The sequence below is a fragment of the Mobula birostris genome, chromosome 1 (genome assembly GCF_030028105.1).
Source record: "Mobula birostris isolate sMobBir1 chromosome 1, sMobBir1.hap1, whole genome shotgun sequence".
Classification (NCBI taxonomy): domain Eukaryota; kingdom Metazoa; phylum Chordata; class Chondrichthyes; order Myliobatiformes; family Myliobatidae; genus Mobula; species Mobula birostris.
In genome coordinates this window covers 222,859,634-222,885,977 of record NC_092370.1, presented here as the reverse complement: position 1 = coordinate 222,885,977, position 26,344 = coordinate 222,859,634, and the positions used below count along the sequence as shown (strand labels likewise).

The 26,344-nt window shown below is 45.5% G+C and overlaps 1 protein-coding gene across 1 annotated transcript in view; it reads right to left on the bottom strand.

Annotated features, from left to right (window-relative positions):
• The window catches only part of LOC140185855 (protein phosphatase 1 regulatory subunit 36), a 26,371-nt gene extending 27 nt beyond the window's left edge, over nucleotides 1-26,344 (bottom strand). The window contains exons 1-11 of the mRNA XM_072239682.1: nucleotides 26,256-26,344; nucleotides 20,580-20,644; nucleotides 17,229-17,315; nucleotides 15,127-15,266; nucleotides 11,144-11,213; nucleotides 8,403-8,501; nucleotides 7,768-7,908; nucleotides 6,548-6,590; nucleotides 4,102-4,253; nucleotides 1,551-1,745; nucleotides 1-307 (exon numbers count right to left, since the gene is read on the bottom strand). The exon at nucleotides 1-307 is cut by the window's left edge and continues 27 nt beyond it. Of these exons, the coding sequence (XP_072095783.1) occupies nucleotides 61-307; nucleotides 1,551-1,745; nucleotides 4,102-4,253; nucleotides 6,548-6,590; nucleotides 7,768-7,908; nucleotides 8,403-8,501; nucleotides 11,144-11,213; nucleotides 15,127-15,266; nucleotides 17,229-17,315; nucleotides 20,580-20,644; nucleotides 26,256-26,285 (1,269 nt within the window). The 5' untranslated portion in view covers nucleotides 26,286-26,344 and the 3' untranslated portion in view covers nucleotides 1-60. The remainder of the gene's footprint in view (nucleotides 308-1,550; nucleotides 1,746-4,101; nucleotides 4,254-6,547; nucleotides 6,591-7,767; nucleotides 7,909-8,402; nucleotides 8,502-11,143; nucleotides 11,214-15,126; nucleotides 15,267-17,228; nucleotides 17,316-20,579; nucleotides 20,645-26,255) is intronic.

Genomic DNA, 26,344 nt, shown 5'->3' with positions numbered 1-26,344 from the left:
GATTCAAAGGGCTTGAGGTAGAGATGATAGGTGGGGTTGGAGAGGCTTTCTCTCTCCGGGTTACTGTACAAGGTTGTAGTCAGACTCGGTGGCGGTAGTGGTGGCCCTGGATATGGCCATGGCATGACTCTGAAAGCTCTCTGGTCCCAAAGAGAGATCCCCCAGCTCTGTGAGAGAGTGCAGGCTCTTCTGCGGCAGGTCTTCCTCCTCCTTGTCCTCCTTCTCCTCCTCTTCCTCTAGGTGAGATTCGATTGGAACCAGTGTGTCCGGCAGGAACTTGCTGAGGGGTTCACCAATGATGCCCAGCCTACAAGTGACCAGAACCAGAGTGACAAGAGGAAGACTTCCTCCTCCTCCTCACCTCTACCTTCCCTCCTGGAGGCAGGGACTCAAGAGGTTCAGCATCCTGAGGTGGACAGATCCATACCCCTGTGAGAGCCAGCATCCTGAGGCGGAAAGGGACCCATACCACTGTGAGAGCCAGCATCCTGAGGTGGACAGACCCATACCCCTGTGAGAGCCAGCATCCTGAGGCGGAAAGGGACCCATACCCCTGTGAGAGCCAGCATCCTGAGTTGACGGACCCATACCCCTGTGAGAGCCAGCATCCTGAGGCGGAAAGACCCATACCCCTGTGAGAGCCAGCATCCTGAGGCGGAAAGGGACTCACAGCCTCCAGTAAGGGTCTGCCCCCTGGTCCCTGGAATGGGGAGGGACCCACACACAGCACCCTGGGGAGGGAGAAGCATTCTGCCAGTGACAGCACACTGGGATGTGGAGGGCCCATAGTCCCCAATGAGGGAGGGTCAACAGTCTGGGGGTGGTGAGAGAGCTGTTCCCCCAGTGAGAGAGCATCCTGGGGAATGGAAACAGCAGTTCCCAGTGAGGGAGAGCACCATAGGGTAGGAGAGACATTCCTCCAGTGAGAGATGGGAAGAGAGCCATCTCTCAGTAAGGGACACACCCTGGGATGAACAGTAATGTACAGTGGTCAATTAATCAGCCAACACAAGGTGAAAGGGCAGGGAAATATTCAACAGGAACGTCCAGAAGGTGGAATCAGTTATGCTCTGCCGGATGGGGAAAGTTCTCCAGGTTTGGAAAGACCTAGATAGAGTGGCTGTGGAGGGGATGTTTCTAATAGAGGGAGAGTCTAGGACCACAGGGCACAGACTCAGAATGCAAGGACATCCCTTTAAAACAGAGGTGAGGAGGAATTTCTTTAGCCAAAGGATGGTGAACCTGTGGAATTTTTTGCCATAGACAGCTGTGGTGGCCAAGTCATAGGGTGTCTTTGAAGGTTGATAGGCTCCTGATTAGTAAGGGTGTAAACGGTTTAGGAGGAAAAGGCGGGATAATAAATAAATGATCAAATGGCAGAGCAGACTCGATGGGCTGAATGGCCTATCTCCGCTCATGTGTCATAAGGAGCAGATTTAAGCCATTCTGAGGTGTGAAGGTGGGGCGTTAGTATCACATAGTTCCCGTCTGGGCAGGATAGGTTCACTGATGATAGGATGTTAGTTGGGCGGAATGCTCCTCTGACTTACAGGTGGGTTGGGCTGGGGTCTATGTCCATGACACTGGTCCTCTCATCCTCTTGGGCGATCCTAGAGCCTGGATTCACCGGGTGTTGTCTGAAGAGGTAGATGGACTTCTCCCTGGGGCTCTGCAGCAGGGTTCGGAGCACTGGCGAGCGTTGAGTGACGATGGAGCTGATGGGTGGGCGCTTCAACGGAAACCCCCTGTGTGACAGAGAGGGGTGGGTGGGGTGAGGCTACCAGCAGATACACACACATATACACACACACACACACCCCCGAGTGTTCCTGTCGTCGGAGATTCCCTTCCCACCCAACACAATCTGCCCCCACACCACACCAACTAACACAAGGCAGCAGAGGGGAAGCCTAGGGGAATATTCAATCAGCCATGGGGTGGGGGGGGGGGGGGAAGCATCAAGATCCTGGAACACTCTAGACAGAGCTTCACTCTGTGTCAGACCCCAGGAGTGTCCGATGGGATGATGCAGAGGGAACCTCACAAAGTATCTAACCTGGGGAGTGTGTGATGGGACAGTGTGGAGAGAGAGTCACTTTGTGCTTCATCTGGGGAGTGTGTGATGGGACAGTGTGGAGGGAGAGTCACTCTGTGCTTCATCCGGGGAGTGTGTGATGGGACAGTGTGGAGGGAGAGTCACTCTGTGCTTCATCCGGGGAGTGTGTGATGGGACAGTGCAGAGAGAGAGTCACTCTGTGCTTCATCCGGGGAGTGTGTGATGGGACAGTGTGGAGACAGAGAATCACTCTGTGCTTCATCTGGGGAGTGTGTGATGGGACAGTGTGGAGACAGAGTCACTTTGTGCTTCATCCGGGGAGTGTGTGATGGGACAGTGTGGAGGCAGAGTCACTCTGTGCTTCATCCGGGGAGTGTGTGATGGGACAGTGTGGAGACAGAGAGTCACTCTGAGCTTCATCCGGGGAGTGTGTGATGGGACAGTGTGGAGGCAGAGTCACTCTGTGCTTCATCTGGGGAGTGTGTGATGGGACAGTGCGGAGGCAGAGTCACTCTGTGCTCCATCCCGGGAGTGTGTGATGGAACAGTGCGGAGGGCCAGTCACTCTGTGCTTCATCCGGGGAGTGTGTGATGGGACAGTGTGGAGAGACAGTCACTCTGTGCTTCATTCGGGGAGTGTGTGATGGGACAGTGCGGAGGGAGAGTCACTTTGTGCTTCATCTGGGGAGTGTGTGATGGAACAGTGCGGAGGGACAGTCACTCTGTGCTTCATCCGGGGAGTGTGTGATGGGACAGTGTGGAGAGACAGTCACTCTGTGCTTCATTCGGGGAGTGTGTGATGGGACAGTGCGGAGGGAGAGTCACTTTGTGCTTCATCTGGGGAGTGTGTGATGGAACAGTGCGGAGGGACGGTCACTCTGTGCTTCATCCGGGGAGTGTGTGATGGGACAGCGTGGAGACAGAGAGTCACTCTGTGCTTCATCCGGGGAGTGTGTGATGGGACAGTGCGGAGGGACAATCACTCTGTGCTTCATCCGGGGAGTGTGTGATGGGACAGTGTGGAGGGAGAGTCACTCTGTGCATCCGGGGAGCGTGTGATGGGGCAGTGTGGAGACAGAGAGTCACTGTGTGCTTCATCCGGGGAGTGTGTGATGGGACAGTCACTCTGTGCTCCATTCCAGGAGTGTGTGATGGGACAGTGTGGAGACAGAGAGTCACTCTGTGCTTCATCCTGGGAGTGTGTGATGGGTCAGTGCGGAGGGAACTTAAGTAGGGAAGTAGTATATCTGTACTCAGTGGGTGTCACCACCTTCAGAACAGGGGAAAAGAATCATACAGTGATGCAGCCCAACCTGTCCATGCCAGCCAGTGTACTCACCAAGCTAGTCCCATTTGCCTAACTTTGGTCATATCCCTCTACCTGTCCATATACCTATCCAATTTATTTTAAATGTAATTATTGCAGAGGAGGTGAAAGAACCTATCCCGCTACATACGGTAACATGGCTTTAATGCAACATATTACTGTGCCAGCTACAGGATCAGGGTTCACAACACGCTGGAGGAACTCAGTAGGTCGGGCAGTATCCGTGGAAAAGATCGGTCGACGTTTCGGGCCGGAACCCTTCATTCAGGACCTGCTGAGTTCCTCCAGCATGTTGTGAGTGTTGCTTTGACCCCAGCATCTGCAGATTATTTTCCGCTTAGGATCAGGGTTCAATTCCTGCCACTGTCTATCAGGAGTTTGTATGTTCTTCCCGGGACCACATGGGTTTCCTCCAGGTGCTCTGGTTTCCTCAGATTCCAAAGATGTACGGGTTAGGGTTAGTAAGTTGTAGGTATACTTTGTTGGCACCAGAAGTATGATGACGCTTGCATGCTTCCCCAGTACATCCATGGACTGTGTTGGTCATTGACGCAAATGACACACCTCACTGTCTGTTTCGACGTACACGTGACAAATAAAACTCATCTTTTCTTTTAAAACCTGCTGAGTATTCCTGTTTTTATCCCAGCTTTTGGGAAAAGGGAAACATTTGCTTTCAAATGGAAGACATCTCTGTTGTTAAACTGCCCCAGCGATACCTGTGTTCTGTCTGCATCTCCTCATCTTTCACCTTCGGTGCAGGATTGAAGATGTCAGAGCGAAGGAGTCGCCCGATCTCATCTCTGATCAGATCCATGTTTTTCCTCCCAAATGTCACCCAGGCCACGTAGATGCTGTAGGCATAGAGACACTGAAATCACAAGAGGTGGGGCAGCTCAGTGTCACCTTGGCCAGGAACACAGTACTCACGTGAGTGCTCTCACAGGCATGATTCCTTCTGGACCGCTAATCCAGGTGACAGGTTCAACATCCAGCACACGGAGAGGGGAGCTTTATGTCAGTCGAGGATGTGCATTCTGGAATGAAGGCACTGATGTGCAGAGGGTTCTTGGAGTTCAAGTTCACAGGTCCCTGAAGGCGGCATCACATGTGGATAGGATGGTAAAGGCAGCATATGGCACGCCTGTCTTCATTGGTCTGGGCTCTGAATAAAAGTCTGGATGGAAGTCACGTTGTCGCTGTATAGCAGTTTAGTCTGGCCACATGGGAGTGTCGTATGCAGCTCTGGTTGCCCCATTACGGGAAGGATGTGGTGACTTTGGACAGGGTGCAGAAGGAGTTCACCAGGATACTGCCCGGATTAGAGGGCATGTGTTACAAGGAGAAGTTGGACAAACGTATGTTGTTTTCTCCAGAAAGGTGCAGGCCGAGTAGAAACCTGATATTAGTTTATAAAATGATGAGAGGCAGAGATAGAGTAGATAATCAGACTTTTTCCACAAGACTGAAATGTCGATATAAGTTCCCTTAGGGAACTCTTCTTTCTAATGAATCGTGAGAGTGGAAGTTAATTCCACAGGGATTAGCTGAGGGGAACAGTATAGATGTATTTAAGGGGGAGATGATCAAGCACACAAGGGAGGCGAGGAACAGGAATCACAGTGATGGATATAACCATGGAAAAATGGACAGGATTTAGGATGAGCAGATTTACCAGCCTTGGTCTGATAGGACATCGATCTCAATTTCTCTAACTTAAGGTTACCATTCCCCTCTGTTCCTCCCCCACCCACCTTTGTTTTCCCTTATCCCTTTGTCCCCTCTCATTCCCTTCCGACACCCCCACAACTTGCCAATCATTTATACTCTTTCTCCATGTGGTTCCCCACCTTCTTCCCTTTATTCTGTGATCCACTGTCCTCTCCTGTGAGATTCCATCTTCTTCAGCCTTTTGCCTCTTCCACCTGTCACTTCCCAGCTTCTCGTATTGTTCTCACTCACCACCCACCCACACATCTTCCCCTCGCCACCCCGCTGACCTGGATTCATGTGCCACCTGCCAGTGCTACTCCCCCTCCCTCCAGCGTTTACAGTTATAATGTCACTATGGCACAGGAGGAGACTCCTTGGCCCATCTAGTCCATGCTGAACTGTTATTCTGTCTTGTCCCATCAACCCGCGCTCAGACCACACCCCTCCCAAACTTCTCTTAAATGTTACAATTGAACCTGAATCCACGTCTTCTGCTGGCAGCTCATTCCACACTCACACCAGCCTCTGAGTGAAGAAGTTTCCCTTCAGATTCCTATTAAGTATTTCACCTTTCACTCTAGACCCATGACTACTAGTTCAATCTCACCCAATCTGAGGGGGAAAGCCTGCATCCATTCACTCTATCTATACCCCTCATCATTTTTATTCTGGCTATCGCCCCTCATTCCTTTCTAATACACATAAAGGGTCTCGGTCCAAAACGTTGACTGTTCATTTCTCTCCACAGATGCTTCCTGAGCCACTGAGTTCCTCCAGCACTTTGTGTGTGTTTTAACCAATCCCAACATCTGCAAAATTCCTTGTGACTCCACGCTCCGCTTTCCTTTCCTATCAGATTCCACCACCTGCAGCCCTTGCACTTATCACCTCCCAGCTTCTGACCCTATTCCCATTCTCCCTCCTCCCTTATCTGCCTACCACTCCTGCAACTGCAGTCTCTTCTGCCCCACCCCTTAGATGGCCCAGTAGCTTAGCCGTCAGTGTAAAGCTTTACAGCTGCGGTGACCCAGGTTCAATTCCCACTGCTGTCTGTAAGGAGTCAGTACGTTCTCCCCCTGACCCCGTCAGTTTCCTCTGAGTGCTCCGGTTTCCTCCCACCTTCCAAACACATACAGTTTGAGCTAGTTTAGTAAGTTGTGGGCGTGCTATGATTGCGTCGGACACTTACCCTCAGCACAGCATCTGACTGTGTTGGTTGTTGACACAAATGACACATTTCACTATCTTTCGATGTACTGCACGTGATAAATAAAGCTAATCTTTAATCTTTATCCTCACTTCGTCATACCGACTATCAGCTCCTCTATCTTTCAGTCCAGATGAAGGGTCACCCAATACCACGTTGGCTGTAGTTTGTCATATTGTTATTTCCACCGATGAACTTTATCCACCCCTGAACTTTGGCTTGTTAACTATATCAGTGGTACTCACCTCAAACAGCTGCCTGTCCTTGTGTGTAGCTGACCCCATCGCCCTGTGAACACAACAAACCAGTTACTTCACTTCTGTCAAAATGAGCACAGAATGCACAGGAACGTAGGCAGCTGCAGAGAGTAGTGGGCTCTGCCCAATCCTGTACATCACAGGCACACTCCTGCCCACCATCGGTAGTACCTATGGAAAACCCTTCATCAAGAAGGCAACATCCATCATCAAAGATCCCCACCATCCGGGTCACGCCATCTTCATGCAGCTACCATCGGGCAGAAGGAATAGAAGCCTGAAGACCCACAGCACCAGGTTCAGGAACAGCTACTTCCCTTCAACCATTTGGTTCTTGACCCAATCAACACAGCCCTAATCACTACCTCGGTATGTCAAAGATATGGCCACTTTACCTTACAGTCTCAAGCTGAAAATGGCTAATACAATGGGGCATAATTGTAAGGTAATTGGAGGAAAGCATAGGGGGGAATGTCAGGGGTAAGTTCTTTTACACAGAGAGTGGTGGGTGTGTGGAATGTGCTACCAGGGGTGGTGGTAGAGGCAGATATATCAGGGACATTTAAGAAACTATTAGATAGACACATGGATGAAAGAAAAATGGAGGGCCGTGTGGATTAGGTTTATCTTGGGGTAGGTTAAAGGGTCAGCACAATATCGTGGGCTGTAATGTTCTACGTTCCAAGCAGTGTGCCAGGTCAGGCCCCTTGTGCTGTGAAGTCCTGCTATGTTCTGTCCCCTTGAGAACCCAAGCCATAGGGAAAGGCTGAGTAGGTTAGGACTTGATTCCCAGAAGTATAGTAGAATGAGGGGAGATCTTCTAGAGGAATACAAAATTATGATGAGTAACGCAAGCAGGCTTTTTCCACTGAGGTTGGGTGAAAGGTGAAATATTTAAAAGGAACTTGAGGGGAAATTTCTTCACTCAGAGGGTGGGTGAGAGTGTGGAATGAGCTGCCAGAAGAAATGGTGAATGCAGGTTTCAATTTCAACATTTAAGAGAAGTTTGGATAAGTACATGGGTGGGAGGAGTATAGTCTGGGTTTTGGGTTGATGGGACTAGGCAGAATAAAAGTTAGGCACAGACTAGATGGGCTGAAGGGGCTGCTTCTGTTCTGTACCACTGCATGACTCTATGACTTGCCACTGAAAGTACCAGCCCTGGCCTTGCTGGAAAGAACCAGTGACCTTCAGAGAAACGCACTCACTTCCCGCATGCCATGTGGTGCAGTTCGACCGAGTCCAAGCCCAGCAGCAGAGCAGAGTACGTCCTTGCCATGTGCCTCTGTGTCAGCTCCTTTTTAGCCTTGGTCCAACCCGCCTCCACTCTCTCGGGACTACCAGCATTTCTGCAGGGAAGCCAAACCACAACATGGTTAGCAAAGCAAAGTCAACTTTACCAGGAGGCCATTTTGGCCCATCTTGTCTCTGCCAGCCCACTGAGCAATCCTACTCTCCCAGTAACGGGGTGGCACCATAGCGTAGCAGTTAGCATTACACTATTACAGCACCAGCGTCCTGCATTCAATTCTCACCACTGTCTGTAAAGAATTTTATGAACAGCTCCTTCCCCTTCGCTATCAGGTTTCTGAATGGACCATCAACCTATGAATAATACCTCTTTTTGGACTACTTATTTTTTATAAGTATATATTTCTTATTGTAATTTTTTTATGTACTTGCTCTGTACTGCTGACACAAAACAACAAAATTCAGGACATATGTCAGTGACAGTAAACTTGATTCTGATTCTGAAAAATCCCTTCATAAATTTGCGTGCCTCTATTCGAACTCAACTGTCATTGGGCCTCTGATGGCCAACACATTGAGAGACAGCACTCACGTCAACAACTCTTTTGACTTGGAGTCCAGTCCAAGGGCACCCAGGAACACAGAGAAGTAATTGAGTAAGGCCATGAGGAATTCATTTAACTGCTGGGTCCTGTAAAAATGAAAGGAACGCATTTGACACAGAATAGAATGATATTGGAAACAAATACTTAAAAATGTTAGAAAATTACAAAGCAGCTCCCTCAGAATCTGGAACATATCCATCACTTGCCCACTCAGCATTTCTCCAACACAAGGAAGTGGGGAGGAATGGGAGTGATGGGATTGCTTTGCTAGGGCAAGGCATGGAGGGATTGGTTGAATGGCCTCTGTAGGTGCTGTATATTCTCCCAGGGGAGGTAACACTGTTATAGCTTCAGCGAGCTGGGTTCAATTCCCACCACTGTCTGTAAGGAGTTTGTACATTCTCCTCGTGGTTGCATAGGTTTCCTCTGGTCAGTGAGAAGTGGGCACACTACAGTGTGTTGGTGTCAGAAGCACAGCAGCATGTAGAGGCTGTCATTGGACTGCATTGAGCATTGACACAAACAAAACATTTCACTGTATGTTTCAATGTACATGTGACAAATAAACCTAATCTTTAAGATCTTTAATCTTTAACAGGAGGGTATAGTTACAAGGTGAGAGAGGAAGATTTAAAAGAGACCGGTGGGGGCGGGGGGGAAGACAATTTTTTTGTGCAGAGGATGTTGAGAATAAGACAGAACACAGAAAATTACCGGCACAGGAACAGGCTCGTCATCCCACAATGTTGTGCCGAACTAATTAAGTTAGTAATCAAATGGCCAACTAAACTAATCCACTCTGCCTACACAATGTCCATATCCTTCCATTTCCCTCACATTCATGTGCCTATCTAAACATCTTTTAAATTCCCTCATGTATCTCCCTCTATCACCACACCAGGTAATACATTTCAGGCATCCACCACTCTCTGTATTAAAAAAAAAACTTGCCCCTCACATCTCCTTTGAATTTACCCCCATCACCTTAAATGCATGCTATTTGGCATTAGACATTTCAACCCTGAGAAAAAGATACTGTCTGTCTACGCTGTCTATGCCTCTCATAATCTTATAAATCTCTATCAGCTCTCACCTCAGCCTCTGCCATTACGGAGAAAACAACCCAAGTTTGTCCAACCTCTCATTATAGCACATGCCCTCTAATCCAGGCAGCATCCCGGTAAACCTCTTCTGCACCCTCTCCAAAGCCTCAACATTGTTCCTACAATGAGTTGGCCTGATCTGTAAGGAATACTCCAGATGCAGCCTAACTAGAATTTTATAAAGCTGCAACATTAATTCCTGACTTTGAACACAGTGCCTCGACTAACAAAGGCAAGCATGCCATATGCCTTCTCAACCACCCTGAAAACCTGTGCAGCCATTTTCAGGGAATTATGAACCTGGACCCCAAGAACCCTCGGGGAGGGTTAAAGGGCTTGGCCTTAACAGTGTACTGTCTCTTTATATTTGACCTACCAAATTGCAACACTTCACATTTGTCCAGGTTAAACTCGATCTGTCATTTCTCTGTCCATATCTGCAACACATCTATATTGCATTCTATTCTTTGCCAGTTTTCTACACTATTCACAACTCCACCAATTTCTGTATCATCTGCAGACTTACTAACCTACGCACCTACATTTTCATCCAGATCATTTCAAACAGCAGAGGTCCAAGTACAGGTCCCTGCAGAACACCACTAATCACAGACCTCCAGCTAGAATAAGTTCCTTCAACCACTATACCCTGTCTTCCATGGGTAAGCCAGTTCTGAATCCAAACAGCCAATTCACCATGCACTTTTATAGGGTCATAGAAAAGTACAGCACAAAAACAGGTCCTTCAGCCCATCTAGTCAGAGCTGAGCCATTTAAGTTGCTGACTTCCATCAACCTGCACCAGGACCATAGCCCTCCATACCCCTACCATTCAAACTTCTCTTAAACCTTGAAATCAAGCTCACATGCACCACATGCATAGACAGCTCATTCCACACTCTCACAACCCTCAGAGTGAAATTTCTTCTCATATTCCTCAAACTTTTCACCCTTCACCCTTAACCCGTGACCTCTTGTTGTAGTCCCACCCAACCTCAGCGGAAAAAGCCTGTTTTGCATTTACCCTATCTGTACCCCTCATAATATTGTATTCCTCTATCAAATCTCCTCTGAATCTTATCAATTCCAAGGAATAAAGTCTTAACCTATTCAGTCTTTCCATATAACTCAGGTCAACTCAGCAAGATCTTTATCTTCTGGATCAGCATACAATCAGAGACCTGGTTAAATGCTCTACTAAAATCTATGCAGACAACATCCACAGCTCTACCTTCATCAATCACCTTCATCACCTCATCAAAAAATCTCAATCAAGCTAGTGAGACACAGTTTGCCCACACCAAGCCATGATGGTTCTCCCTAATAAGGCCATAGTTTTCCAAATGCTTATAAATCTAATCCCAAATATGGAATGAGCAGCCGGAGGACATGGTTGAAGCAATTACAATAAAGGATATCACTGGAGAAACACTTGGAGGGGTGGAGCTTAAAGGGATATGGGTCAAACACAGGAAATTGGGACGTGGAGTGGTTATCATGGGCAACAGGACTAGATGGGCCAAAGGGCCTATATCCATGCTATATTGCTCTATGGCTCTGGCCATAAGCTCAGCTCCGAGGAAGAAGACAGAACAGAAGCAAGCAGGCACGAGGGGAACACTGACCTTAACATTGGCCGAAAACGTTTCTGTGCATCCGGCAAATCATTTTCGCCCAGCAAGATGAAAGCGGCGTCTGTCAGAGGAAGAAAAGTAACGCATCACCACAGCAGGACACCCATGCTGAATTAAGAACAGAAAAAGTCAGAACCACTCGCAGCTCAGACTGCACACAGTGTGGGAAAGAGCACAGAGTCGACCTTTCAGATCACAGAACCTTCATCTGGACCAGGAAAGAGAGAAAAGAAGCGTAAAGTCACAGAGTCGTAGAGCACAGAGACAGGGCCTTCAGCCCAACCTGCACATGCTGACCAAGATGCCCACCTAAGCTAGTCCCATTTGCCTGTGTTTGGCTCTCATCCCCATAGACCTTTCCTATCCACACAAGCTTGAACAGAAGCGATTCTGCAGAGCAACAGCTACAAAATGCTGGAGGAACTCAGCAGGGCAGGCAGTATCTATGGAGGCTGAGGCCTTCATCAGGACTGGAAAGGAAAGGGTCAGAAGCCAGAATAAGAAGGAGGGCAAGGAGGAGTACAAGCTGAAACCAGATGAGGGGGGATTGAAGTAAGAACCTGGAAGGTGATTGGTGGAAGAGATACAGGGCCAAAGAAGGAAGCATCTAATAGGAGATGATAGGCAGCTGAGGAGAAAACAAGGGATGACAGGGAAACCAGAACAGGGAATAGAAAAAGGAAGAAAGGGGAGTGGGAGAAATTACAAGAAGTTATAGAAATTGATGTTCATGCCATCAGGTTGGAGGCAACCCAGACGTATTATGAGGTATTGCTCCTCCATCCTGAGTTTCACCTCATTGTGGCTGTAGAGGGCGCCATGGACCAACCTGCTGAGTTCCTGGGGCATTTTGTGTGTGCTGAGCATAAGTATGTAGGGGTCCATGGCATAAAAAGGGTTGGGAACTCCTGCTTGAAACCTTTCCTATCTATGTAAGCGTCATTAAAATGTTGTAAATCTACCTGCCTCAACTACATCCTCTGGCTGCTCGTTCCACACACCCAGATTCCTCTGCATGGAAAAGCTTCCCCTCAGGACCTTTTAAGTCTATCCCCTCTCACTTTAAACCCATACCCTCTAGTTTTAGACTCCCATACCTTGGGGGGAAAGACTGTCAGCTTATCTACACACCTCATGATTTTATAAAGCTATATAAATTCACCGCTCAGCCTCCTTCGCTCCAGAAAAAAACAATCCCAGCCTGTGCAGCCTCTCTCCAGTCCGTATGAAGTGAGTCAACCTGAAATATTAACTGCCCATTTCCTACCACAGATGCTGCCTTTCAGGTGAGGGGTAAAATTTAAAGAAGATAAGTTATGAGAAAGCTTTTTTTAAAAAGCACAGCGAGTGGTGGGTGGCTGGAATGGGCTGCCAGGGGTATTGGTGGAGGCAGATGCAATAGAGGCACTCAAGAGACTTTGAAGTATACAGATGAACAAGCAGGGAATGGATTGTGAACATACAGACAGGTTTAGTTCAATTTCACATAGTGATCAGCAGAGACATTGGAGATTGAAGGGTCTGCTACTCTACTGCATTTTCTAAAAGTAGCAAAATTATGCCGTTACAGGGCATTACCAAGAGTACATTGAACATGGAAAGATTTTCACTGGACCTTGATACTTGTGACAATGATAAAACAATTTACCAATTTCTACAGATGTACTGTGAAGAGGATTCTGACTGGCTGCATCACCATCTAGTATGGAGGGCAGGGGTCTACTGCACAGGATCAAAATAAGCTGCACAAAATTGTAAAATTAGTCAGCTCCATCATGGGTACTAGCCTCCGTAGTATCCAGGACATCTTCAGGGAGCAGTGCCTCAGAAAAGTGACGTCCGTCATTAAGGACCCCCACCACCCATGACATGCTGTCTTCTCATTGCTACCATCAGGAAGGAGGTACAGAAGCCTGAAGGCATCCACTCAATGATTCAGGAATAGCTTCTTCCCCGCTGCCATCCAATTTCTGATTAGACATTGGACCCATGAACAATATCTCACTTTTTTTTGCATTACTTATTTAATTTAACTATTTATATATATTTACTGTCATTTGTTTTTTTTTCTATATGTATTGCATTGTACTGCTGTCGTAAAGTTAACAAATTTCACAACCTATGCTAGTGGTATTAAACCTGATTCTGATTTATTTTAAAGCTATGATAAACTGGTTTATTATTGTCATATATACAGTGAAAAACTTGTCTTGCATACTATTTATCAATTCATTACAACAGCGAACTGATGTAGTACAAGATAAAACAATAACAGAATGCAGAATAAAGTGTTATAGTTACAGAAAAGTGCAACACAGGTAGATAATAAGGTGCAGGATCAAAAGAACCATCTAGGTTTGTATAATCGTGCAGGAATTTATATGAAAAAATGCAGACTGGAGTGAAAATGTAACTTATACAAGAAACTCTCAACATAGAACATAGAGGTCCGTTAGCTCATTATGCTCCAGCCCAGTAGAGGCCTTTCAACCCATTATGTTGCACCAGCCATTTATGTCATTGATGATTAACCAAACTCTGAAAACTCACACTCATTCCGCAATTACACTTTACTTACTTGTGCTCAAGAAGAACACAATGGCCCCTCTCACCACACAGTTCCGAAGTTTGAACAGAGAAATATCCTTTAAAAATGTTATTAACCAGCAGTTACAGAAATGACCATTTGGTAAACTGTGTATGCTTAAACTCTTTATTTGTAAGGTCGATAGCCATTCACAATGCAGAAACTAAAAGTCAATAGAATCTATAAGTTAACAACCAATGATATTTGAAGTTAATAAAGTAATTGTCCATTAGTAAAATGTGTGTGGTTTGCATCCTTCTGTTACATCTTTATCTTGTCTCTGTACGCCAAATGGCTCTGTCCCTTCGTGCCTGGTTGGTTAGACACTATCTGCACTTAACCCTTGCCTTGCAACAACTTCCACGTTTAACCTGTTCCAAGATCAAACAAACCTTTCTCTCCCACAAATCAACAATTTGCCTATCTAAGTGTCCCCAATGTATCTGTCTCGGCCACCAGCCCTGGCAGTACATTCCATGCACTTCATGATGGGGGACGAATAAACATTGAGGCCTTTGGAGTTGTTCAGAAGTTTAAAGAAAGAGGCATCTAATTTTACAACTCGGGAACTCTTCTGCTGTCTCAGGGGAGGCTCCGGGACAGGTAGAATAGTTCCCTCTGAACAGTGGTCATTTACCTACTGGGGAGATATCAAAAAGATTGAAAGAGTACAGGGAAAATTTACAAAGATGTTGCTAGAACTTTAGGACTTGAGTTATAGGGAAGAGTTGAATAGGTTAGGATTTTGTTCCCTAGAGTGTAAGAAAATGAGGGGGATTTGATAGAGGTATACAAAATAACATACAGTTAGGGTCAATACAAACTGCAAGCAAGCTTTATCAGTTGACATTGGGTGAGAGTAGAACTAAAGATTATAAGTTAAAAGTAAAAGACCATAAGATATAGGAGCAGAATCAGGCCATTTGGACCATCAAGTCTGCTCCACCATTTCATCATGGCTGATCCATTTTCCCTCTCAGCCCAATCTCCTGCCTTCCCCCCGCCCATATCCCTTCATACCCTGACCAGTCAAGAATCTATTAACCTCTACTTCAAACATACATAAAGACTTAGCCACCGCAGCTGCCTGTGGCAATGAATTCTACAGATTCATCACTCTCTGGCTAACAAAAGGTGAAATATTTAAGGGGAACCGGAGAGAGAGGTTCTTCACTCAGAGTGTGGAGTGGGCTGCCAGTGGAGTGGTGCAAGCCAGTTCAATTTCAACATTTGAGAGAAATTTGAGTAAGTACATGATAGGAGGGGTATGGAGGTCAGTGGTTCAGGTGCAGGTCAAATGGACTAGGCAGAATAGTTGTTCAACATGGATAAGATGGGCTGAAGGGCCTGTTTCCATACTGTAGTGCTCTCTGACTCAATGACTCACTTTTGACATCCTCAAGAGTCACAAATTGGTTCTGGCGAAGCTCCAGTTTATGGGATTCCGACAGCTTTGCCAGGACCTGTCCGACACTTCCCGACTTGGTCATTATGGAAAAACTGCGTCTGGAAATGCCATACTTCGATCTGTATGTGAAACAAAGCACAGTTCTGTATATCGCAAATACAAGACATACTGCAGATGCTGTAAACCTTGAGCAACTTACACAAAATGCTGGGGGAACTCAGCAGATCAGGCAGTGTTTATGGAGAGGAGTAAACAATCGACATTTCAGGCCAAGAACATTCATCAGGACCGGAAAGGAAGGGGGCAGAAGGCAGAAAAAGAAGATGGAGGGGCGGGAGGAATACAAGCTGGCAGGTGATAAGTGAGACCAGGCGAGGGGAAGATGGGTGAGTAGGGGAAAGGGATATGAAGTGAGAAGCTGGGAGGTGATAGATGGAAGAGCTGAATGGCTGAAGAAGAAGGAATCTGAATGGAGAGAAGAGCGGACCATTGGAGAAAGGGAAGGAGGAGAGAAACCAGAGGGAACTGATTGGCAGTTTATGAAAAGGGGTGAGAGGAGAACAAGAATGCTGAATGAAAACAGAGAGAAGTTGGAGGGGGAGAAATTACAAGAAGTTGGAGAAATAAATGATCGTGCTATTAGCTTGGAGACTACTCAGACAGAATACGAGATGTTGCTCCTCCAACCACAGTGGCTTCATCATAGGAGTAGGGAAGGCCATGGACCAACATGTTGGAATGGGAATGGGAAGTAGAATTGAAATGGGTGGCCACCAGGAAACCCTGTCTGTCGTCGCAGATGGAGTAAGGTTCTGTCCAGGTCAGTTGTTCCTCACTTTCACATTCACAGACAGGAGAAACAACTCCTCTCTGTAGCCTCATCTGAAGGGCTGTGTCCTCCAACAGTGCAGAGTTTGTCTTGCTTGAACTAAGAGCTGACACCTCCTGATGGCCTTTGTTCCAATGTGTGATGACAGGAACTAGGTGAGGCAGTGGGGAGATGGGCAGAAGGTAGGGGTGGGAAAGGGGTGGAGAGGGGGAAATCTCAAGGCTGGCAGGCAGAGTCTCATGGACAGGGACTGAGAGGTAGGAAGAACTTTCTTCTGTCAGAGTGTTATGGGATCACACTTTTGATGAAGTGTGTTCAGAGCCGACTGCAGGCACAAGAGATGCTACAGATGCTGGAAATCCAAAGCAACACACACAAAACGCTGGAGGACAATCGGCAAGTCAGGCAGCATCTATGGAGGGAAATGGGGAGTTGATGTTTCTGTCCTAAACCCTTCTTGCTGCCTGACTGGCAATGTGTTGCCACAGGTTCTGGTATCTTGTGCCTCCACCTCTTCGTTCCATTGCGATGTACACCCACTTTAAAGAGGCTTTCCTCCTCAATAACGCAGTCCAGATGAAGGGTCTCGACCCAAAACATCAACTGCTCCTGTCCCTCCACAGGTGCTGCCTGACCCACTGAGTCACTCCAGCTTTTTGTCTGATGTTCAGAGCTACGCCTGATGTTAACTCGGGGTGGCACGGTGACAGAGCGACAAATGTAACTCAGTTTTTTACCTCAATATTTATTTATCATATATTTCATTGTACTGCTGCCGTAAAGTAAACAAATTTCATGACATATGCCAGTGATATTAAATCTGATTTCAATTCTATCATAATGCTATTACAGCACCAGTGATTTGGGTTCAATTCCCACCATTGTCTGTAAGGTGTTCATGCATTCTCCTCGTGACTCCGCGGGCTTCCTCCAGGTACTGTACTCTGGTTTCCTCACACATTTTACTGACATATGGGATAGTAAGGGTGAGTAAATTGTAGACATGTTATTTTAGTGCTAGAAGTCTAGCGCCATTTGCGGGCTGCCCCAGCACATTCTTCAACTGTGTTGACCGTTGATGCAAGCAACAAATTTCACTGTATGTTTCAACGTACATGTGAGAAATAAAGGTAATCGTTATCGTTAACTTGGAGTGGTTGGTACCGGCAGGACAGTGGGCAGACACAGATGGGCAGTGGATCAGCAGAATTTTGCCGAGGCTTTGCTCTGCAATTTCCTTGATCTCACTCACTTTTCCAGAGCTTCGTTCACCGGGTCCAGGATGGCTCGAACTCTGGCAAGTGACTTCTTTCCTTTGCTTTCTGCTGTCGAATGCAAGCTGAAGGGAAAATCAGAAGAAGTGTTAAGAGTGAAAGGGCGAGGTGGGAGATGCCTAGAGACTGGAGTTCCAACTTTTACGGTGTGATGTGTATAGTGTTATCACCCTGACAAATCGGCCCAAACTTCATAAAGCTGTACAATAATACAGAAACTCACCGGCATGTAAGAAGCTGCAGAGAGTCGTGGATTCAGCCCAGTACATCCCTCCCCACCATTGGTAGTATCTACAGGACGCACTGCTCAAGAAGGACCACATGGGCAATGCTCCCTTCTTACTGCTGCCATCAGGAAGAAGGTACAGAAGTCTCAGGACCCACACTACTAGGTTCAGAAACAGTTATTACCTCTCAACAGTTAAGCTCTTGAACCAGTGGGGATAACTTCACTTGCCTCTTTCCCGAACTGTTCCTACAACCTATTGAGTTACTTCCAAAGACTCTTCATCTTACGTTCTCCACATGGCTTGTTGATTTTTCTTTCTTTTGTGTGACTTTTTGTACGGTTTACGTATCTTAAACATTGGTCGTTTGCCCTTCCTGTTGGATGTGGTCTTTCATTGATTCTATTGTGTTCCGCGGATTTTCTGTGAATGCCAGCAAGAAAATGGATCTCAAGGTTGTATATGGTGACATGTATGTACTTTGATAACAAACCTACCTTGAACTTTGAACATCCATCATCAAAGAATCCCACCACCCAGGCCATGCCATCTTTTCACTGCTACCATTGGGCAGGAGGTACAGAAGCCTTAAGTCCCACAGCACCAGGTTCAGAACAACCATTCGGTTCAACCATTTGTCTCTTGAACCAACCAGCACTACCCTAACCACTATAGCTTAGCAATGCCATGACCACCTTGACCACATTGAACTAAAATGGACTGTGTTTTTAAAATCCTAATTGTATTCCTTCTAAAATTCACATAATTTATGTTTATGTTTTTCTTGTGAATGTTCCTTATCTGATGCTCTGTGCCTGTGGTGCTGCTGCCAGTAAGATTTTCATTGCACCTGTGCACAAATGAACTTGGGTATATGAAAACGAGCTCGACTTTGACAATGTATATTTATTACAGAGTCACATAGAGAGATACAGCACGGAAACAGATCCTTCAGCTCACCCAGTCCTACTCCTTTTACATGAACACATTTTATTCTCCCCACATTTCCATCAACACCGGTCAGATTTTACCACCCACCTCGACACTGGGGGCAATTTATATTAGCCGATCCTCACTTCTTTGGGCTGTGGGAGGAAACCCACACAGTCACAGGGAGAACGTGCAAACAGACAGCTCCCGAGGTTAGGTTTGAAGCCGCAACTGTGAGGAAGCAGCTTGGCACCGTGTTGCCCATGTGAGGTATAAAATCTCTCTAAACTGCTTCTAATGCTTTAACATCCTCCTAACAACAAGATACCTCATAGCATCTATTAGCTTGGTTTATTTTTACTGTCACATGTACCAAGGTACAGTGAAAAGCTTGTATCACACACTCCACACAACTCAGATCATTACACAGTGCATTGAGGTAGAACAAGATGAAACAATAACAGAGTGCAGAGTAAAGTATAACAGTTACAGAGAAAGTGCAGTGAAGGGAAACAATAAGGTGCAAGGTCTGGAGAGGATGTTTCCAATAGTGGGAGAGTCAAGAACCACAGGCACTGCCTCAGAAAACAAAGACATTAGAACAGAGATAAGGAGGAATTTTTTTAGCCACAGGGTGGTGAATCTGTGGAATTCATTGCCACAGACAGCTGCGAAGGCCAAGTTACTGGGTACATTTGAAAGTGGAGGTTAAAAGGTTATTAATTAGCAAAGGTGTCAAAGGTTATAGGGAGAAGGAAAGAGAATGGGGTCAAGTGGGGCAATTATTCAGTGCATTGAGGTAGAAAAAGTTAAAACAATAACAAAGTAGATTAAGGCATAACGGCTACCAAAAATGACCATTTCAGGTAAATGATCAAGTGCAAGATCATAACAAGGTAGATTGTGAGGCAAAGAGTTCATTCCCATTGTGACAGCTCAGTCCATGGCTTCCTCTATTGCCATGATGAGGCCACTCTGACTGATGGAGCAGCACTTTACACTCCACCTGTGTAGCCTCCAACCTGATGACATGAAGATGACATCAATTTTTCTAACTTCAGGTAAATTCTCTGCTGCCCCTTTCTCTTTTTCCAATTCCCCATTATGGCTCCCTTCTCACTCCTCTTCTTCTCACTTGATAATACCTTCCACTGGTTCCCGCCTCCTTTTTCCCATGTTCCATTCCCCTCTCCTATCAGATTCCTTCTTTAGCTCTTTACTGCTCCCACCTATCACCTCCCAGCTTCTTACATAATCACCCCTCCTCAACCCACCAACCCCCCTCGCCTGTTCTCACCTATCACCTGTCATCTTGTAATCCTCCCTCTCCCCACCACCTTCTTAATCTGATTTCTTCTCCCTCTTCCTTTTCAGTCATGATGAAGGGTTTTGGCCTGAAACTTTGACTATTTACTCCTTTCCATAGATGCCGCCTGACCTGTTGAGTTCCTTCAATATTTTGTATGTCATATGTTAACTCTTTTATTCCTAGGATCATCCTCCAGAACTCCTCGTACAATACTTCAGGACACAACCTACAAGTGCATATATATAAAAATTTTGTGGGCCTGTTTCAGTTCTGCTCAATGTTCCCCAAAACACTGGCTGAGAGGTGGAGGTCTAGCGATGAAAAATCTGGAATCTGGGGACCCATTGTCCGCTAGTCCAGGGTCGATTGGAAGTCTGGAGGTCGATGCCCCATGTCTGAAGTCTGGAGACTGGGGATTGCAGGTCTGTCTGTATGTGTCGATGTGTGTGGGAGGGAGGAAAGAGGCTTGTTTTGCTGTTGTTATTTTGTTCCTTGTTGTGTTTGGTTTTGTTGCTGTGTTCTATGTTAATACGGATACATTGGGGCATTTAAGAAACTCCTAAATATGCACAAGAATGATAGAAAAATGGAGGGTTATGAAAGAGGGATGAGTTAGGTTGATCTTGGAATAGGTTAATAGGTTGGTACAACATTGTGGACCGAAGTGCCTGTATTGTGTGTTCTACTCTCTTGTGTCAAACATTGTGGGCATTCTATGTTGGCACCTGAATGTGTGGTGACACTTGTGGGCTGCTCCCAGTATTAGTTGTAAACACAATGACACATTTCACTGTAAGTTTTAATGTACACATGATAAATGAATGTGAATGTAAATCTGAATCTGAAAGGGTTAACTCACGTACCTGACCAGCTCGAGCCTGTTTGTGCCCTCCTTCCAGATCCACTGGGCGGGAAGAGCTGCAAACAGCTGCAGAGCAATAGAATTCCAGAAATAAATCCAGGATATATCAGAGTGTGAGATTCATTATTGAATGGCTTATTCAATCACAGAACATTCAAAAATACCCCCTAACTCATTCTGACAGACAGATCATTTAAGACACAGGAGCAGAATTAGGCCATTCAGCCCAGAGTCTCTTCTGCCCTTCCATCATGATGTGAATGGTTCTCCCATCTCCTTCGTGCTGCAATTCCATTCCCATGCTTTCACTTATACCAAAGCAACATGCCCAATACATTATGAAATCCATATATGGAGTGGTACAGTACTAGGTTTGTTCTTGTCACTTGTACTGAGTTACAATGAAATTTGCATACCATTCATACAGATCATTTCATCACATCAGTGCATCAAGGTAGCACAGAGAAAAAGTAATACAGTAACAGAATACAGTCTCATAGCAGAATAAATTTATTGTACAAAACATACAACAGCAGGATAAGAGCTGTCCTTGAACCTGGCAATGCATATTTTCAAGGTTTTGTATCTTCTGCTCAAGGGAACGACCTGGCCTGCACAGTTGCCTGTGGCAAGAAATTCCACAGATTCACCACTCTCAGGCTAAAGAAATTCCTCCCTTTCAAGTTCTTCTCCACAGTGCATGACCGTACAATTCCTGACACTGTATTTTATCTGCCATTTCTTTGTCCATTCTCCTAATCTGTCTAAATCCTTCTGTAGCCTCTCTCATCATCATCAACAGATGCTATGCCCAGTTTGAGCTTTGACTGCCATGGCCCACACACTCCTGTTTTGGGTCAAGTGGATCAATTCATTGGTATCCATTTCCAGTTCTCTGGCTGCTGTTTCCATCATCATTTGTCTTTGTCTTCTTCTTGCTTTCTTCCCTTCAATCTTTCCTATAATTACCATGCATTCTAACTCCTCTTTCCTAATCACATGTCCAATGAAGTTATGTTGCCTTTTCATGATCTCATACATTCTCTTTTTGCATTTGCTTTGTTCATGATATCCTCGTAACATATTCGTTTTGTCCATGATATTCTTTGCATCCTCCTCAAAAACCACATCTCTGCTGCTACAATTTGTTTCCTCATGTTACTAGATATTGTCCAACATTCTGAGCCATACAACATAACTGGATAAAAGTAACATTTCAGTACTCTGAGGCGGGTTGTCATGCCTAGTTTAGTTTTGGTCAGTATACTCTTCATTCCCATAAACGTGTCTTTTGCCATCCCTATTCTTCTTTTCATGTCCAAGTTGCACCTGCCATCTGATATCACCCAGCTTCCAAAGTAGCAAAAGTTCTGCACTTGTTTTCTGTCTTCCCTGTTTATTGTCAGCCTGCAGATAGGATTCTCCTTCTTTTTGGATATCACCATATATTCTGTCTTTTTGCAATTGATAGATAGACCCATTTTTGCACTTTCTTCAACAATTATATCAATTCAGTTTTGTAGTTCTTCCTCCATACTTGCAATTATTTAAGCCTCTCTACTTCCTCAAAAATACCTCCACCTATCTTCTCATTGTCTGCAAACTGTGCAACAAAACCACCAATTCCATCACCCAGATCATTGACCTATAACATGAAAAGAATCAGTCCCAACATAGACCCCTGTGGAACACCACTAGTCACTGGCAGCCAAGCAGAAAAGGCTCAATTTATTCCCAGTCTTTGTCTCTTGCCAATCAGCCACTGCGTTATCCAGCTAGAATCTTTCCTGTAATACCATGGACTTGTAGCTTGTTAAGCAGCCTCATGTGTGGCACCTTATCAAAGGTCTTCTGAAAATCCAAGTACACAACATCAACCTATTCTCCTTTGTCTATCCTGCTTGTTATTTCTTCAAAAGAATTCCAACAGATTTGTCGGCAAGATTTTCCTTTAAGAAAACCATGCTGCCTACAGCCTATTTTATCATGTGTCTCCAGGTATCCTGAGACTTCATCCTTTACAATCGACTCCAACATCTTCCCAACCACTGAGGTCTGAGTAACTAGCCTATAGTTTTCCTTCCTCTGCCTCTCTCCCTTCTTGAAGAGTGGAGTAACATTTGCAATTTTCCAGTCTTCCAGAACCATTCCAGAATCTAGTGATTTTTGAAAGATCATTGCTAATGCCTCCACAATCTCTTCAGCTACCACTTTCAGAACCCTGGGGTGTAGACCATCTGGTCCAGGTGACTTATCTACCTTCAGACCTTTCAGTTTCCCAAGAACCTTCTCTCTAGTTATGGTAACTTCACACACTTTATGACCCTTGACACCTGGAAATTCCAGCATACTGCTAGTGTCTTTCACAGTGAAGACTGATGCAAAATACTTATTCAGTTCATCTGCCATTTCATTGTCCCCATTACTACACCTCCAGCTTAGTTTTCCAGTGGTCCAATATCCACTCTCACCTCTTTTTTATACTTTATGTATCTGAATAAACTTTTGGTATCCTCTTTAATTTTATTGGCTAGCTTGCCAATATTCCATCTTTGTATTCCATCTTTACCTTCTTAATGACTTTTTAGTTGCCTTCTGTTAGTTTTTAAAAGCTTCCTAACCCTCTAACTTTCCATTAATTTCTGCACACTTTCTCTCTCTCTCTATCTATCTATCTATATAAGTATATATGCTTTCTCTTTGGCTTTTATGTTGGCCTTGACTTCTTTTGTTAGTCATAGTTGTGTCATCTAGCCTTTAGAATACTTCTTCCTGTTTGGAATGTATATATCCTGTGTCTTCCAAATTGCTTCCAGAAATTCCAGACATTGCTGCTCTGCCGTCATCTCTGCCAGTGTTCTTTTCCAATCAGTTCTGGCCAACTCCTCTCTCTGTTTTCCCCTTTACTCCATAGCTTCTTTTCAAATTTCTGGCTGAATTCAACCATATTATGATCACTTTCCCCTAAGGGTTCTTTTACTTTGAATTCCCTAATCAGTTCTGGTTCATTGCACAACACCCGATCTAGAATAGCTGATCCCCTAGGAGGCTCAACCACGAGCTGCTCTAAAATGCCATCTCATAGGCACTCTAGAAATTTCCCCTCTTGGAATTCAGCACCAACCTGATTTTCCCAATCCACCTTCAATATGAAGTCTCCCACGACTATTGTAACATTGCCTTTTTGGCAATGCATTTTCTGTCTCCTGTTATAATTTGTAGACCACACCCTTACTACTGTTTGGGGGTCTGTATACAATCCCATCTTTTTAACCCTTGCAGTTCCTTAGCTCTATCCACAATGATACAGTGCCTTCTGGCCCTATGTCACCACTTTCTAATGATTTGATTTTTTTTTTACCAACTCAGCAATGCCACCCCCTCTGCCTTCCTGCCTGACCTTTCGATGCAATGTGTATCCTTGGACATTAAGCTCACAGCTATAATGTTCTTTCAGCCATGATTCAGTGATGCCTACAACATCATACCTGCCAATCTGTAACTGTGCTACGTTCATCTACCTTATTCCATATACTGTACACATTCAAATAGAACATCTTCAATCCTGTATTCACCCTTTTCAATTTTGTTCACCTTTTACATTGCATTTCATCCTGTTGACTGCAATCTTGCCCTATCAACAGCCTCTCCCCACTACACATTGCCTCTTTTTGTAAACCAGCAACCTCATCTTCAGCACTATTATCCACCTTTCCTACGATACTTCTTACATTGAAATAAACGCTGCTCAGGACACTATGCACACCATGTTCAGCCTTTTGATTCCTAACTCTGTCTGAGGTCCTGCCAACATCTGCCTTCACAACCTCTCCGCGAACTATTCTGACACTCTGGTTCCCATCCCCTGCAACTCTAGTTTAAACCCCACTGTGCAGCATTAACAAACCTTCCTGCTAGGATACGAGGCCCCTTCCAGTTCAGTTGTAAACTGTCCCTTCTGTACAGGTCCCACCTTCCCTGGAAGAGAGCCCAATGATCCATAAATCTTATGCTCTCCCTCCTACACCAACTCCTTCACCACGTATTAAACTGTATAACCTTCCTAGTTCTGGCCTTACTAGCAAGTGGCATGGGTAGCAAACCTGAGATCACAACCACGGAGGTCCTGCCCTTTAACTTAGCACCTAACTCCCTATGCAGAACCTCGTCACTCACCCTCCCATGTCATTGGACCATGACCTCTGGCTGTTCACCCTCCCACTTAAGAATGCTGAAGACTCGATCCAAGATATCCCAGACCCTGGCATCCGGGAGGAGACATCTTGTTCTCGCCCACAAAACCTCCTGTCCATTCTCCTAATTAACAAATCTCCTATCACCATAGTGTGCCTCTTCTCCCCCCTCCTTTCTAAGTCACAGAGGCAGAATCAGTGCCAGAGACCTGACCACTGTGACTTTCCTCTGTTAGCTCAACCCACACCCGCTTCCCCAACAGTAGCAAGGTGATTCCCCTCAACAACAGGTGTAAGGCCAAAAGAGTACTCTGCACTGGCTCCTTAACCCCTTTCCCCTTCCTATCATTCACCCAGTTTCCTGTATCCTGCACCTTGGGCGTAACTACCTCTCTATATGTCCTACCTACACACCCTCAGCCTCTTGAATGATCCAGAGCTCATCCAGTTCCAGCTCCTTAACGCGGACTGTTAGATGCTGCAGCTGGATGCACTTCTGGCACTTGTAGTTGTCAGGGACACTGGGAGGTCTCCCTGCCTTCCCACATCCAGCAAGAGGAGCGTTCCACTATCCTGCCTGGCATCTCTACTATCCTAACTGCAGAGATATAGAGAAGGGAAGGGAAAAATGTGAGCTTTTCTTTTCTTTTGCTTTCTCTAACTGAAGCCTTGAAGAGCTAAAGCCTCCGAATCATCATTCTGATTCTGCCCACTCAAACGATGGCCTTTAATTTGCTCTTGTTAATGGCAAATGCAGACTGGTCACTGGTCAATGTTTGAATTACTCTTGCACCTTATTGTCTGCCTGCACTGCACTTTCCCTGTAACTCCAGCACTCTATTCTGCACTGTTACTCTCTTTTGTTTTTATTAACTCGATATACAGTACTTAAGCATGGAATGATCTGCCTGGAAGGTGTGCAAGCAAAAGCTGTTTGGTACTTGTGAGAATAATATACCAATTAGGAAAACCTTCTTCCCCTCCACCATCATAATTCTGGATGGTCCATGATCACCATCACACTACTTTGTTCACTTTTTGCACTACTCATTTACTTTTAATATTTCTTATTCTAATTTATAATTGCATATATTGTTCCATATGGCTGCCACAAAACAGCAAATTTGACGGCATATGTAAAATTTTAATAAAACCGTTTCTAATTCTACAACCAATAAAAGTTGAGGGGTTGAGGGTTGTTTTGGGCAAAACTTTATAATTAGTAATTACATTTATGATTACTGTAGGCTAGTGGTTAAGGATTACTTGGGGTTGATTTTAAGGCTATATCGTGTAAATGGTTAAGGTTCGTTTTAGAGTTAGGGTTGAATGACTGTTTCCGGATTAGTGTTGGTTTTAGGACAGCGATCGTGAAAAAGGATCTGGAGTCGGTCGGTGTCCCCAGGTGGAGACGGTTACTGGACACTGCTGAGAGGGGAGACACCCGGATACCCCATCCTCCCTCTCCCTTCCGGGGATCTCACCTGCTCCAAACTGAGATAACCATCCATCATCAGGAATGCGATCACCCTGCTGATGGTCTCCCGGCAACCGTTCTACACTGCAACAAGTA